The sequence below is a fragment of the Eptatretus burgeri genome, chromosome 12 (assembly GCF_056783735.1).
Source record: "Eptatretus burgeri isolate ZD-2024b chromosome 12, Ebu_testis_v1, whole genome shotgun sequence".
NCBI classification, from domain to species: Eukaryota; Metazoa; Chordata; class Myxini; order Myxiniformes; family Myxinidae; genus Eptatretus; species Eptatretus burgeri.
The window spans coordinates 38,159,318-38,171,250 of NC_140972.1; the positions used below are offsets into that span (position 1 = coordinate 38,159,318).

General features: G+C 37.6%; 1 protein-coding gene across 1 annotated transcript in view; it reads left to right on the plus strand.

Annotated features, from left to right (window-relative positions):
• Positions 1–10,277, plus strand: part of LOC147015434 (actin-binding LIM protein 1-like) — a 283,326-nt gene extending 273,049 nt beyond the window's left edge. The window contains exons 22-23 of the mRNA XM_085850185.1: positions 33–113; positions 7,192–10,277. Coding sequence (XP_085706311.1) covers positions 33–113; positions 7,192–7,305 — 195 coding nt within the window. The 3' untranslated portion in view covers positions 7,306–10,277. The remainder of the gene's footprint in view (positions 1–32; positions 114–7,191) is intronic.
• The last annotated feature ends 1,656 nt before the right edge of the window (positions 10,278–11,933 follow it).

The window sequence follows — 11,933 nt, forward strand, 5'->3', positions numbered from 1 at the left end:
TATTGATAAATCATGTATTTTGTTTGATACAGAAATATCCTTATGAAGCTCTGATCATTACCAACCGGATTCGCAGCAAACTACCCAAGGATGTGGACAGGGCTAGGCTGGAGGTGAGTTCATAGTAAATCGTCCACAATATTCATAACCTGAAAACATTAACATTCACTGGTGTGTTCAACTCCAAACAGGTGTGTGTGAGTGTGTGTTTTTTTTTTTAAAGATATTTGTGTGAGAAGACTTTGAGAATGAAAATGCAACTTCATTTCTATTCTTATTGACAAAGGAGTCACTGCTGATTGCGTGCGTATATTATAGTAGTCGCTTTTTGGGGGACATTTTTATTCACCAGGATGGGAAGTTGTCAGTGATACAAAACTTTTTTTTGGTTTCAGAAATGTTAAATGTATTGTCCTCTTGCACAATAGTCTGCATGCAAGAAGCCATTTTAGATCACAAGTGAAGAATCGTCCTGATGTACGGGTTAATACCTGCAGAATTACGGACGGGTTAATTCCCCCAGAATTAAAGATTGGTTAATTCCCTGAGAATTACCGAATGGTAAATTCCCCCAGAATTAGTGCATTTTAGTGTGATGTGAAATGCCCAATCCCTCCGGGAGCGGCACTACACTATACATATTTACATCCTTACGATAATTCATGGACCGGTGTTTGTGTGTTCGTTTGTCATGCTGCTCCTCCTAAAGTTCTGGGCCAATTGCATCCAGACTTACCACATATGATCAGCATGACCCCTATTAATGTATAACGGTGTTTTTATCTTTGCCGGTGGTCTTCAGGAGTGGGTGTTGAGGTTGGGGGTGGGCATTGAATCCGTGGGGGTGAGGGAGTCGGGAACACAAATTCTCCATGTAAACATGTATCATGCAGCACCGCCTCCAGGTGGGGGAGATAAGCAGTACAAATGTTTTTGCTTCATGCACATAACGTGGGGGGTTTTTTTTTGGGGGGGGGAGGGTTTGCATATACACAGCTGTCAGTTGCCTATACACTGCCCAAATATAGGTATGCGTCAAAAGAACATGTTGCATATTTTTTACTACATTAGACCTTCCTGGGCACTCCCTGAGTACAACAACCAGTTTTCAACTCATTCCATCAGAAGTGCATACAAGTAAAACAAACACACAAACTGACACTTCTGGAATCATAGAATGATTTTTAAACACGTTTTTGTTATTTAAAAATCCCACACCATTGAAACAAAACATGTCAATGTCCTGATAATGGTAGAGCATAAAATGTACGAATATCGATTTGTTTCTTTGAAAAGCGAGTTGCTTCTGTGTGAAGCCTGTTCTTTGAGTTTTATGCAATTCCATACCCCGTGTGTCAATTGCCCCAAAATTTTCTGCACCACATTATTGTACCAAATGCTATGTCAAAGTCGCAATTAAAAAAATTGCAATTCTTAATGCAAATCGATGTTAAAACAAGAACATAACCGCTCTCGCCGATTGAGCGTCTTCTCAGCAGGGAGAAAGGGCGACCTTGGCTTACGCCTCAGCCTTTCCGCATCACATGTGAAGGTTAATTATTTGTTGGGAATCAAACCAAATGCGTTTCATATTATTATTTCGTATGAAGAAGGGAAATTAATATAAAAATGGTCCACAGTCGCCATGGTTGTGAGTAGTCGTCGCATGATCCTGTATGACCTCAAACAAGGAAATGAGGCCATTTAGCCCATCATTGCTGTGGTGCAATCGCAGGTTAATTTTTGCTGGAGCAATTTAAACATCAATCTTCTTGATGGTTTACAAAAGTCTAAATGACCCGATCTTGATCAGGTCACCCAATATATATGTATGTGTGTATATGCAGTATACATCTACACGAATAAAAGGCTGTGTGTGTGTGGTTGTGTGTCAGTGTGTGAGTCTCCTCCATAACTCCAAAACTATAAAACCTAGCAGCCTGAAACTTTGCATGCATACTTACAAAACTCCAAGGAAGTGCAAGAGTCAAAATTGGGTTTTTGGGTTCATTAAAACACCCCTTGTGAAGATAATTAACAGCGTTATTTAATTATATCTTTCATCAGGCGATCCTCAGGCACCTCGCTCTCTGGGTCTAAAGGCTTTTCCTGGGTAAACTCACTGGGGTCTGAAGCCGCCATGTTTTTTGGCCTGCTCAACCTTGGCTCGACTTGGAACAGGCCACAACGATTTCTTTGCGATAAAGTTTTTTTTTCACTTTCCTCACTCATATCGATTGCCTGTTCATCATAGCTACGAATCGCTGTATACATCGCTTTTATAAGTACTATAGTTTTCAAATTAGGAGCTTGGAGCAATTTCATGCATTATATGATACGATTTTCCACAATCTACTCTCACCTACTAATTAAAGTATATCATCGAAATATTATTTTGGTTTTGAGGATGGGATATCGTCCGGACGAAATGTGTTGAAATCTGTTGTCTGGGGAGATCTGGGGAGAGCACATCACACTCCACATGTTTTTGATATGTTGGGTGAATGGGTTTCCTCAAATTTCAGAATTGAAAAAGTGTTGCCTTCTATGAATCATTCATCCATCGGCTGTTCCTCTTGTATGAGTTTGTTAAATGCTCAAGTGTAGTGAGGGTGAAGAGCATGTCATTGCTTTAGCCAGACGTGGGGAATCCCATCCAGGCTTGGGCATTTGAAGTTTGACGCTTTTGCGAGATATTTTCTAATTTTCTCTTCATCAATAATTATCATTGGATGCATTTCCTGTTTGTGTTGTGATATAATATTATGATGTCACTTGCAACGAAAACTATCATTATATGGGCAACTGCCCAATCAAATGGGCAACTTGAATATATATATATATATATATATATATATATATATATATATATATATATATATATATATATATATATATATATATATATATATATATATATATATGAGCCTGGTGTTGGCGCAGTGGTTAGGGCAGTGGCTTAGGATCCAAAAGGTCCTGAGTTCAAGCCCCGTTGGGCCACTGAATTAATACACCAGGGGGTTGACTCAGCCTGTCATCCTTCTGAGGTCGGCGAAATGAGTACCAGTATACTGGGCCGGTGTATACCCCGGTTAAAATAGGTGTACCATATCCCTGTGTCGTAAGAGGCGACCAGGGTTGCGTCAGAAAGGGCATCCGGCGTAAAACATGTGCCAAATCCCTATGGGGATCATATGGATGATCCGCTGTGGCGACCCCGAACAGGAGCAGCCGAAATAAGAAGAAGAAGAGATATATATATATATATATATATATATATATATATATATATATATATATATATATATATACATATATACACATACATATATATTGTTGTAGATTTCCCACCTGTCGGCGTGCGAATGACTGTGTCTAACCAATAGCGGTCGCTTCGCCCACCGAACGGACAATCCAGTCGTGACTTTCTGGAACAACGCCGAAAACCAGTCACGGGTGGGTTTTTAATCCCACCACGGCCCAGTCCGTATTCTACCCGCACGAAATAGGGTCACTCGCCGAATATCGATATACCTAAGTACCTGCTCAGGTAACCTACCGAGGGACCATACCTCGGCGAAGGCCTGCTTGAACACGAACTGCTTAAGCGGTCCATTCCATTCTGGGATAACCGAGCGGGTATTGTTGCCAGACCTCGCCGGACCCGATTCTATTTTTTGGCTATTGAAAAACCAACTATATTCCGAGTTCAATATGGGGCAGTTCAATGAGGGAATGGACGCAACGAACAGGTTTACATTCACACAAGGACATTTATTATAATAAAGCACATATGCAATTATACAAGGCAAAACACATATGCAATTATACAAGCAACAAAAGCACGACAAAAGAACTACAACCGTCTACTTTTTATGTACAGTCACTTGCACTAAACAGCAGTTCCTACTTATTAGACGGGCCCACGCACACACACACACACCCAAGAAATGGTGGCAGAGGCCTTTAATAACGAGCTCCGGCTCGGAGGACAGGTGAGCTGAAACCCAGAGCCTATCTCGAACTTCTCCACCTTGTGTGGTCTTCAAGATGTTCGGACCCGGGCTCCAGCGAGAGCGAGCTGGATCCAATCGCCGAACCGCGATCCTTCCCGTCGATGCGTCGCTTCCCCGAGGAACCAACTCCCACGCTTCTCAATACGTGCTGGTGAGACGAGGCGCCGAACCTTCCCGTCGATGCGTCGCTTCCCCGAGGAACCACCTCCACGAAGAGGTCGATGAGTCGCACCAAGCCGGGAACCAAAATGGAGAACAAAGAGCTCCACGAACCAAGAAGAAGAAGAAGCCACCACTCGCAGCTTGAGCCGAGCGACCGGCTTAACTTCCTTCCAAGCAAAGTGGCTCGAAGCAAAAAGCTCTCCCGAGCCAGGCCTCACCGAAGCTCACTGAGCCAGCCGAAGCAAAAAGCTTCCGAAGGCCTCAACCCTAATGCAAGCCAAGCAGGACCCGACGGTCTGCTGAACGGCTACTCTCAACCCCCTTCTCCAACTCTGCCGCTGAACAAAAGAAAAAGATCTCCTCTTATCCTTCTCCGCCGCCCCCCTCCTCCACGCCCGGCATGACTAATGCCCTCGTGATCCATCCACCCCCGCTCAACCACGGGTGGGAGGGAGTTGTTGACATCATGAGTCACTGGACGGCAGGGTTCTTCCTCTTCGCAGAAGAGGGGGAGGGATGTCTCCATTGTTCGTTCCCTAACTATTAAATCGATCCGCAGCACATCTAATCGATTTCTGAACATTTAAACAATGGAAGGTGAGCTCTCTTGGGAACAAGCACTTATCGACATAGCTGATTAAAGGAACCTGTATGTTGTGTGCAATCAAATTCCAAATTCGTAACAACATATATCTATATATATATATATATATATATATATATATATATATATATATATATATATATATGTATATGTATATATATATATATATATGTATATATATATATATGTATATGTATATATATGTATATATATATATATATGTATATGTATGTATATGTATATATATATATATGTATATGTATATGTATATATATGTATATGTATATTTATATATATGTATATGTATATATGTAAATGTATATATATATATATATATATATGTATATGTATATATGTATATGTATATATATGTATATGTATATATATGTATATATATATATGTATATATATGTATATGTATATATGTATATATATGTATATATATGTATATGTATATATGTATATGTATATATATATATATATATATATATATATATATATATATATATATATATATATATATGTATATCTTCTTCTTCTTTTGGCTGCTCCCGTTCGGGGTCGCCACAGTGGATCATCCGTATGATCCACATAGTGATTTGGCACATGTTTTACGCCGGATGCCCTTCCTGACGCAACCCTGGTCACCTCTTACGACACAGGGATATATATATATATATATATATATATATATATATATATATATATATATATATATATATATATATATATATATATATGTGTATATATATATATATGTGTATATATATGTGTATATATATATATATATATGTATATATATTTATATATATATATATATATAAATATATATATATATATATATATATATATATATATATATATATATATATACTTCCGTTCAAAAGTTTTAGAACACCCCCATTTTCCCAGTTTTTACTGAAATTTCAGCAGTTCAAGTCCAGTGAACAACCAGAAATGGTACAAAGCTAAGCGGTAAACTGCCAGAGGGTAGAAAAAAAAAACGTTTAGTTTCCCAAAAACTGAAAAGTAATGTAGACTTCAGAGTTCTTAAAAAAGGCCCTTTTCCGTTTACAAGTAATGGGTTAGCAACTGCAGCTGTTCTGCAGCAATGGAAGTAAATTAAGCCTGAAAAATGATGCAAACAATTCGTGCAGGTGTCCCAACTTTTGTTACTTAGTTACAAACCTTCTGTTTAAAAGCAGTGTTGGAACAGACTGTGTTGCTTCACCCTCTGAAGCATTATTTGGACAATATTGCACTGCAGGAAGTAGTATATTACTATCATAATGGTGAGAAAAAGACAATTAACAAAGGAAGACAGACAGACCATAATAACCCTGAAAAGTGTAGGTCTTTCCTTTGGAGAAATTGCAAAGTAAGCCAAGGTGTCAGTGAGTACAGTTTCCTACACCATCAAAAGGCACTTGGAAACTCTGCGAGGAAGATGTCTGACAGACCCAAAGCCACAACACAATCGAAGATAAGTTTCTGGGAGTTAACAGCTTGCGTGATAGGCGGCTCACAGGACAGCAGCTTCAAGCACAGCTCAACACTGGTCGAAGTAAGTAAGTCTCAGTTTCAACTGTGAAGAGAAGACTTCGAGCTGGAGGTTTGACAGGTCGAGTGGCAGTAAGAATGCCATTGTTAAGATGGCAAAATAAGAAAAAGATGCCTGCCTGGGCCATGAAGCACTGTCAGTGGACTACTGAAAGCTGGAAGAACGTCTTATGGACCGATGAATCAAAAATTTGAAATCTTCGGTTCATCACGCAGGGTTTTTGTATGCCGTCGAGTAGGCGAAAGGATGGTTCCTCAGTGTGTGTCACCAACTAACACAGACTAACCAATTTTGACACCGACTAACCCTAACAAATTTTATTATCGCTGAAATAAGCTCCCATACTTGTATGAATTGTTGCCATGGACAAAAACCACTGTCATTGATATCATAGATAGACAAAGTATGGTGTACAAGAGCACTCAGTTACAATGAGATGCAAGCTACCTTAATTACGTTTCACTTGCAAATACAGGTAGATACTGTATCTTAACCCACAGACTGAAAAACAAAAGGTATAAATCACTCAGAGTTGGTAAGCAGTTCTGAATTCACAACCTAATTTTCTAATGTACCATGAGAATTTTCTTGTCTTGTATTTGTTCATACAAATCACTTGCATCATTAGTCTGTAATCCTCGATCCTGTAAGTAATCATTATTCTGAATTTCTGCAAATTACTATATTATTATTCTAAAATACTTCATTTATTGCAAGTATTGCATATATTCTATTATTTATAGAAACTGTTTGATTGATGACGTAAGATTTTTTTTTTAAATAGTAATCAATTTGATGCAATATGTAACTAACTGGCTTCCTTGTTTTTCTTACAATGCAACTTTCAGCGGCATCTATCCCCGGAGGAGTTTTACCAAGTCTTCGGAATGAGTATACAGGAGTTTGATCGATTGGCACTTTGGAAGAGGAATGACCTGAAGAAAAGGGCTCGTCTGTTTTAGTTTCGGAAGAAATATTGACCTCTCTTCAGGAGAGAAGCATTTTTAGCAACGTCATCCCTGAGTAAATGAAGGAAAAGTAGAGGGAAAAGCCAGATACAAACCAATGTGAAAAATAAATAAATAAACAAAACATCCCACTAAGTGAAGATAACGGCAACCAGATAGGAGGCAAGTAGCATAAAGTTAGTACAAAAGAGCTTTAACTGGTTCAATGAATGTTGCATGAATGAAATGGTAGAACATTATAAGTTAGTGTAAAACAAAAGGAAATAAAGGAACAGGAAGTGACCTGGTTTGTTCGACAGATTATAGTTAGGGAGTCTGAGGTTAACTTCTACATTAGTATAGAGTTTAAAATATATTTAAAACACACATACTCATAACTACAAGTGTCTGAAAGCTCTCATGATAATTTGAGTATGTACAAAGAGAAGACATTTGGCGCAGTTTCAAATTATTCCCGCAGAATTACTCGTACTTTGTTTGCCCAAACGTTACAATGCGGTATTGCAATTGTTTTTGGGGTTTTTTTTCTCCTTTTGGATTAACCCCCACATTTAACATCGTGGGACACCAACTGATGTGGACCCTTTGAAGCGCTTACCACGGACTTTTGAGATTCACGGTGCCATTTTTTTCTTTTTATTTCATTTTACCTGATAAAATGACGTCGGTTTCAAAGTAAAAGCAAGAGAAACGCATGTCCTTTGTAGCTTCAAAATTCACAATGCTCCAACCATTTTCTTTCTCTGCTGGATGCCTCCACATTGTGCCGCAACACTCTGCCTGTAGAAAAGCTCCAAAAGTAGTGAGCTAATAAACGTGTATGCTTCAACCAGTCTTAAAAAAGTGGGTTCTTTTATCTGAACGTTGTCTGATTTGGTGTGAGCTCAAGTGACAATGTCAACCAAGCTTCAGTAACGTTTTGTGAAACTGCTTGCCTTTAAGCAAATGTGTTTTACTGAGTTTTGCTTTTTTTGTTTGTTTTGATTATTTTCTTTGTTACCTGGTGTATATTTGCACACATACGAGCAAAGCTTTTTAAATGTACATGCTTCACAACTTGCAATGCAAAACTTGTGCTTATGTGTCATGTGAGAAGGAGAAAAACAAATAAATGAAAAGATGGTTTTGGTGCTTTGGTAAGAATAAATGCGTGTTACATTGAAATGCAAAGATGAATCATGAAATGCCATTATGGTTTTTATCAGATTTACTTCGAACATATTCGCCATATTCACTTTGTCTTTGAACATATTCGCCATATTCATTTTGAAGAACCTGTTTTGCTAACACATTAATACTTATCTGTACATTTGTCATTTAAATTTATTTTGTTTCAGTTCCTCCAACACTAAGACTTCTTTGCAAAATCTTCATGGTTATTTGACCTCCGAACTATAATTTGATCGAGTTAAGGGACAGAATGTGCTGAATGTAAATGTCACGCCATCCGCTTTAGGTTTAAATCGGAACTGCTGAAATGCCTAGTTATCTTCACTTTGTAAAGTGTTATTTAATTTATGGGCAATAGGGGAGAAAAATCAATTTGGTGCACACTGTTGTGTTGTTTGAAAACATCTTTTTATTAACTATAGTATATATATATATATATATATATATATATATATATATATATATATATATATATATATATATATATATATATATATATATATATATATATATATGATTATAGTGCAACACCTATAATCTGCAGGTAGTTGAGAAAGATCGTATGCACATTTTCAGCTTTGTGCATGGAATACACTGCTTATATGGAAACATCATTTTAATTTTAAATTGTTGATGTTTTCAGTTTGACAGTGGAATTTTTATTTTTATTTTAGTCTGGCAGCAAAAAGTACAATCTATTCATGCAATAAATCGTTTCAGGCCTGCATAAAAACATCACTCACATCATAAAGCAACTGTTTACTTTTAGGCCTTCATTATATTTTCCTTTTCTGGAGAAGAAAATAAATTTTGCCAAACAATGTTTGAGAGGATACATGACTGGAATGAAAATTCATTGAAATGAAAAAAAAAAATGAAAAAAAAAGATGAAAAAACTCATGCTCATCGTCAAATTGATTAACATTCATTAATGGGTTCCAGTTACATCTACGGAAAGGCAGATTGTTGTCGTTGCACTGAAATGTGGGTGAATTAAATATTTTATCTCTGAAGGATCAAGGTCGTTCATGGGATGCAGATTGAGGTTTCTAATCATGGAATTTTCATTATTTCCTGTTTCTATGAAAAGTGAAAGCACTAGACCCCACTGCTTATTGTTTCTTCTATTTTATTCACGACTTTTTTTTCCTCTGCAAAACTGGTGTAGTTGAGCATTGTTGTGAGCCTGGTCCTTGTGGTTTTAAATGTCATTTCATGCACCAATAAGTTATTTTGTTTTTCAGGAAAGCATTTTTAGCACACAAATCATAATTTGCAATTTTGTTTCACCTGCAAGTTGGAGAATTCACAAAGAACACATTTTTCGGTATTAATTATGCTTATCACGAGTTAAAATATCATTTGCACAGTGCATTAATTATTACGTTTCCTCCGGGACTAAAGTGAAAATAAACTCTTCTTGCAGTCACTTACCCAGAAGTTAATCCAACATTACGTTATTTTTCAAAATTGACAATACGTAGTTCATGCTTACATATTTACAAATTTTATATGAATAAATGTACATACCATTTAATTTAAATTTATTAATTAAAGTCCAGTGTTAAACAGATCCACCATTATTAATGCTGCTTCACTTGCAGTCGGTCATTTTTCCGAGTGGTGCACAGAATGCAATGAGAAACTCAGAAGAAGGAGAGCGAATCTGGAACATCTCGATGTATAATTGCATTCTTTACTTGTATTTTCACTGTCCTTTGTCTGCATTTTCCCTAGTTTTCTGGTTGAATGTCATGTAGATGATCCTGCAGCAAAAATAAAGTTTCTAAAATGTTCCTGCTGAGTGATCATATTTTCTCGTGTTTCATCCATAGTTTATGTTTTATTTTCTCTCTGTAGTCTGCTGCGCCATGTACTAACCATGATGTATGTGTACAAGCAAGACCCAAGTCTACATTCTGGCTTTAATTTTTTAATGTTCAAAATCTAGGTTCATGGAAGAGTAAGGGGACATAGGGTGAGGTGACATAGATAACTGGAAGGGCATTCGGTAGAGCGCATACCTCTCTCACGCAATGCCTGATCCACTCGAACATTTTGGGTCCAATAAATTTTTGAAATATCATGCTATATATCATTTTTGGCCCAATTTCTCAATGGTGAAGAATAACTTAAAAAATTTAATAATTCTCGTATCTGGATCTGGATTCGGATCTTCACCAAAATCGAATTAATTCGTCCTTGTCACACACACAATCTGTACACCAAGTTTTGTCCAAATCTGTCTGCAATGTTTTGAGATATCATACTATATATCGTTTTTGGCACTATCTCTCAATGGTGAAGAATCACTGAAAAAAAAAAAATTCTCATCTCCAGATCCGGATTCGGATCTTCACTAAAAATGAACCATTTCTTCCTCCTCAAACATCCAAAGTATCCACCAAGTTTCATCTGAATCCATCGACAACTTTTTGAGATATCATGCTACATATCGTTTTCAGCCCAATCAATGGTGAAGAATCACTTCAAAAACTTTTTGAGATATCAGGCTACATATCGTTTTCGGCCCAATCAATGGTGAAGAATCACTTTAAAAAATTACAAGTCTGGAGACAGCGATGGTTCATGAGCAATGTACATTGTACACGGTTCGCCTTTTTATTTTTTGACCTTCGAGGGGACGCCACGGGCAAACTGGTGAGAATCGGGAAAAACATAAATGATGAAAATTGTAGTACTCGAAGAGCACTACTTGCATACCAACTTTCATTCGAAATGGTTGAAAACCCAAGGAGCTCGATGCCCAATTTATTATCTTGCCAAAACAAAGTTTTTGCAAGATATGTTAGTCAGCTTGTATGTTTTTTTTTTGTTTTTTTGTTTGACTGCAATCACGTATAAAAAATTCTGCAGAGCACAGTTATCATTGGAAATTTTTGTAACTTCGCATATCAGAGGCCTATAGAGGTCCCTTTCAGCGCATAAAATTTTGAAGGTCAAGGTCACTTTGTCGCAAATCAGGGGAGTCGACGAAACCCTTATTTTTTGAGTAATTTTGATTGGATCGTCTTCAAACTTCATGGGAATATAGTTCATGGTCTGGCGCTCAGCTGATTAATTTTTGGTGGCGATTGGCCTTGACCTTCATGGTTTGCACCTAAGGTCAAACATATTTGACCCCAAGGTGAAATTTTCAAGTTTTAGGAACCATATCGTGTAGTACCTCAAATTGAACACCTCGATGAGTGCTTTCTGGAGATGTCAAGCTTGAGACATTATGACGTCATTTGGTGACGTTATGAGGCAAACACATATTTTTCATGGTTACTCTGTAGAACGATTCTCATCGGAATCTCTCGTAGGCAGATATTCCTCAAGGAGTCGCTCCTGCTGGATTGCAGCTCTGTTCACCTCAGTGTGACCTTAAAGAAGTCACACGTGGTCACCTTTTGGCAAGATACGGGTCACCCTGCGGGTGACATTGGTTT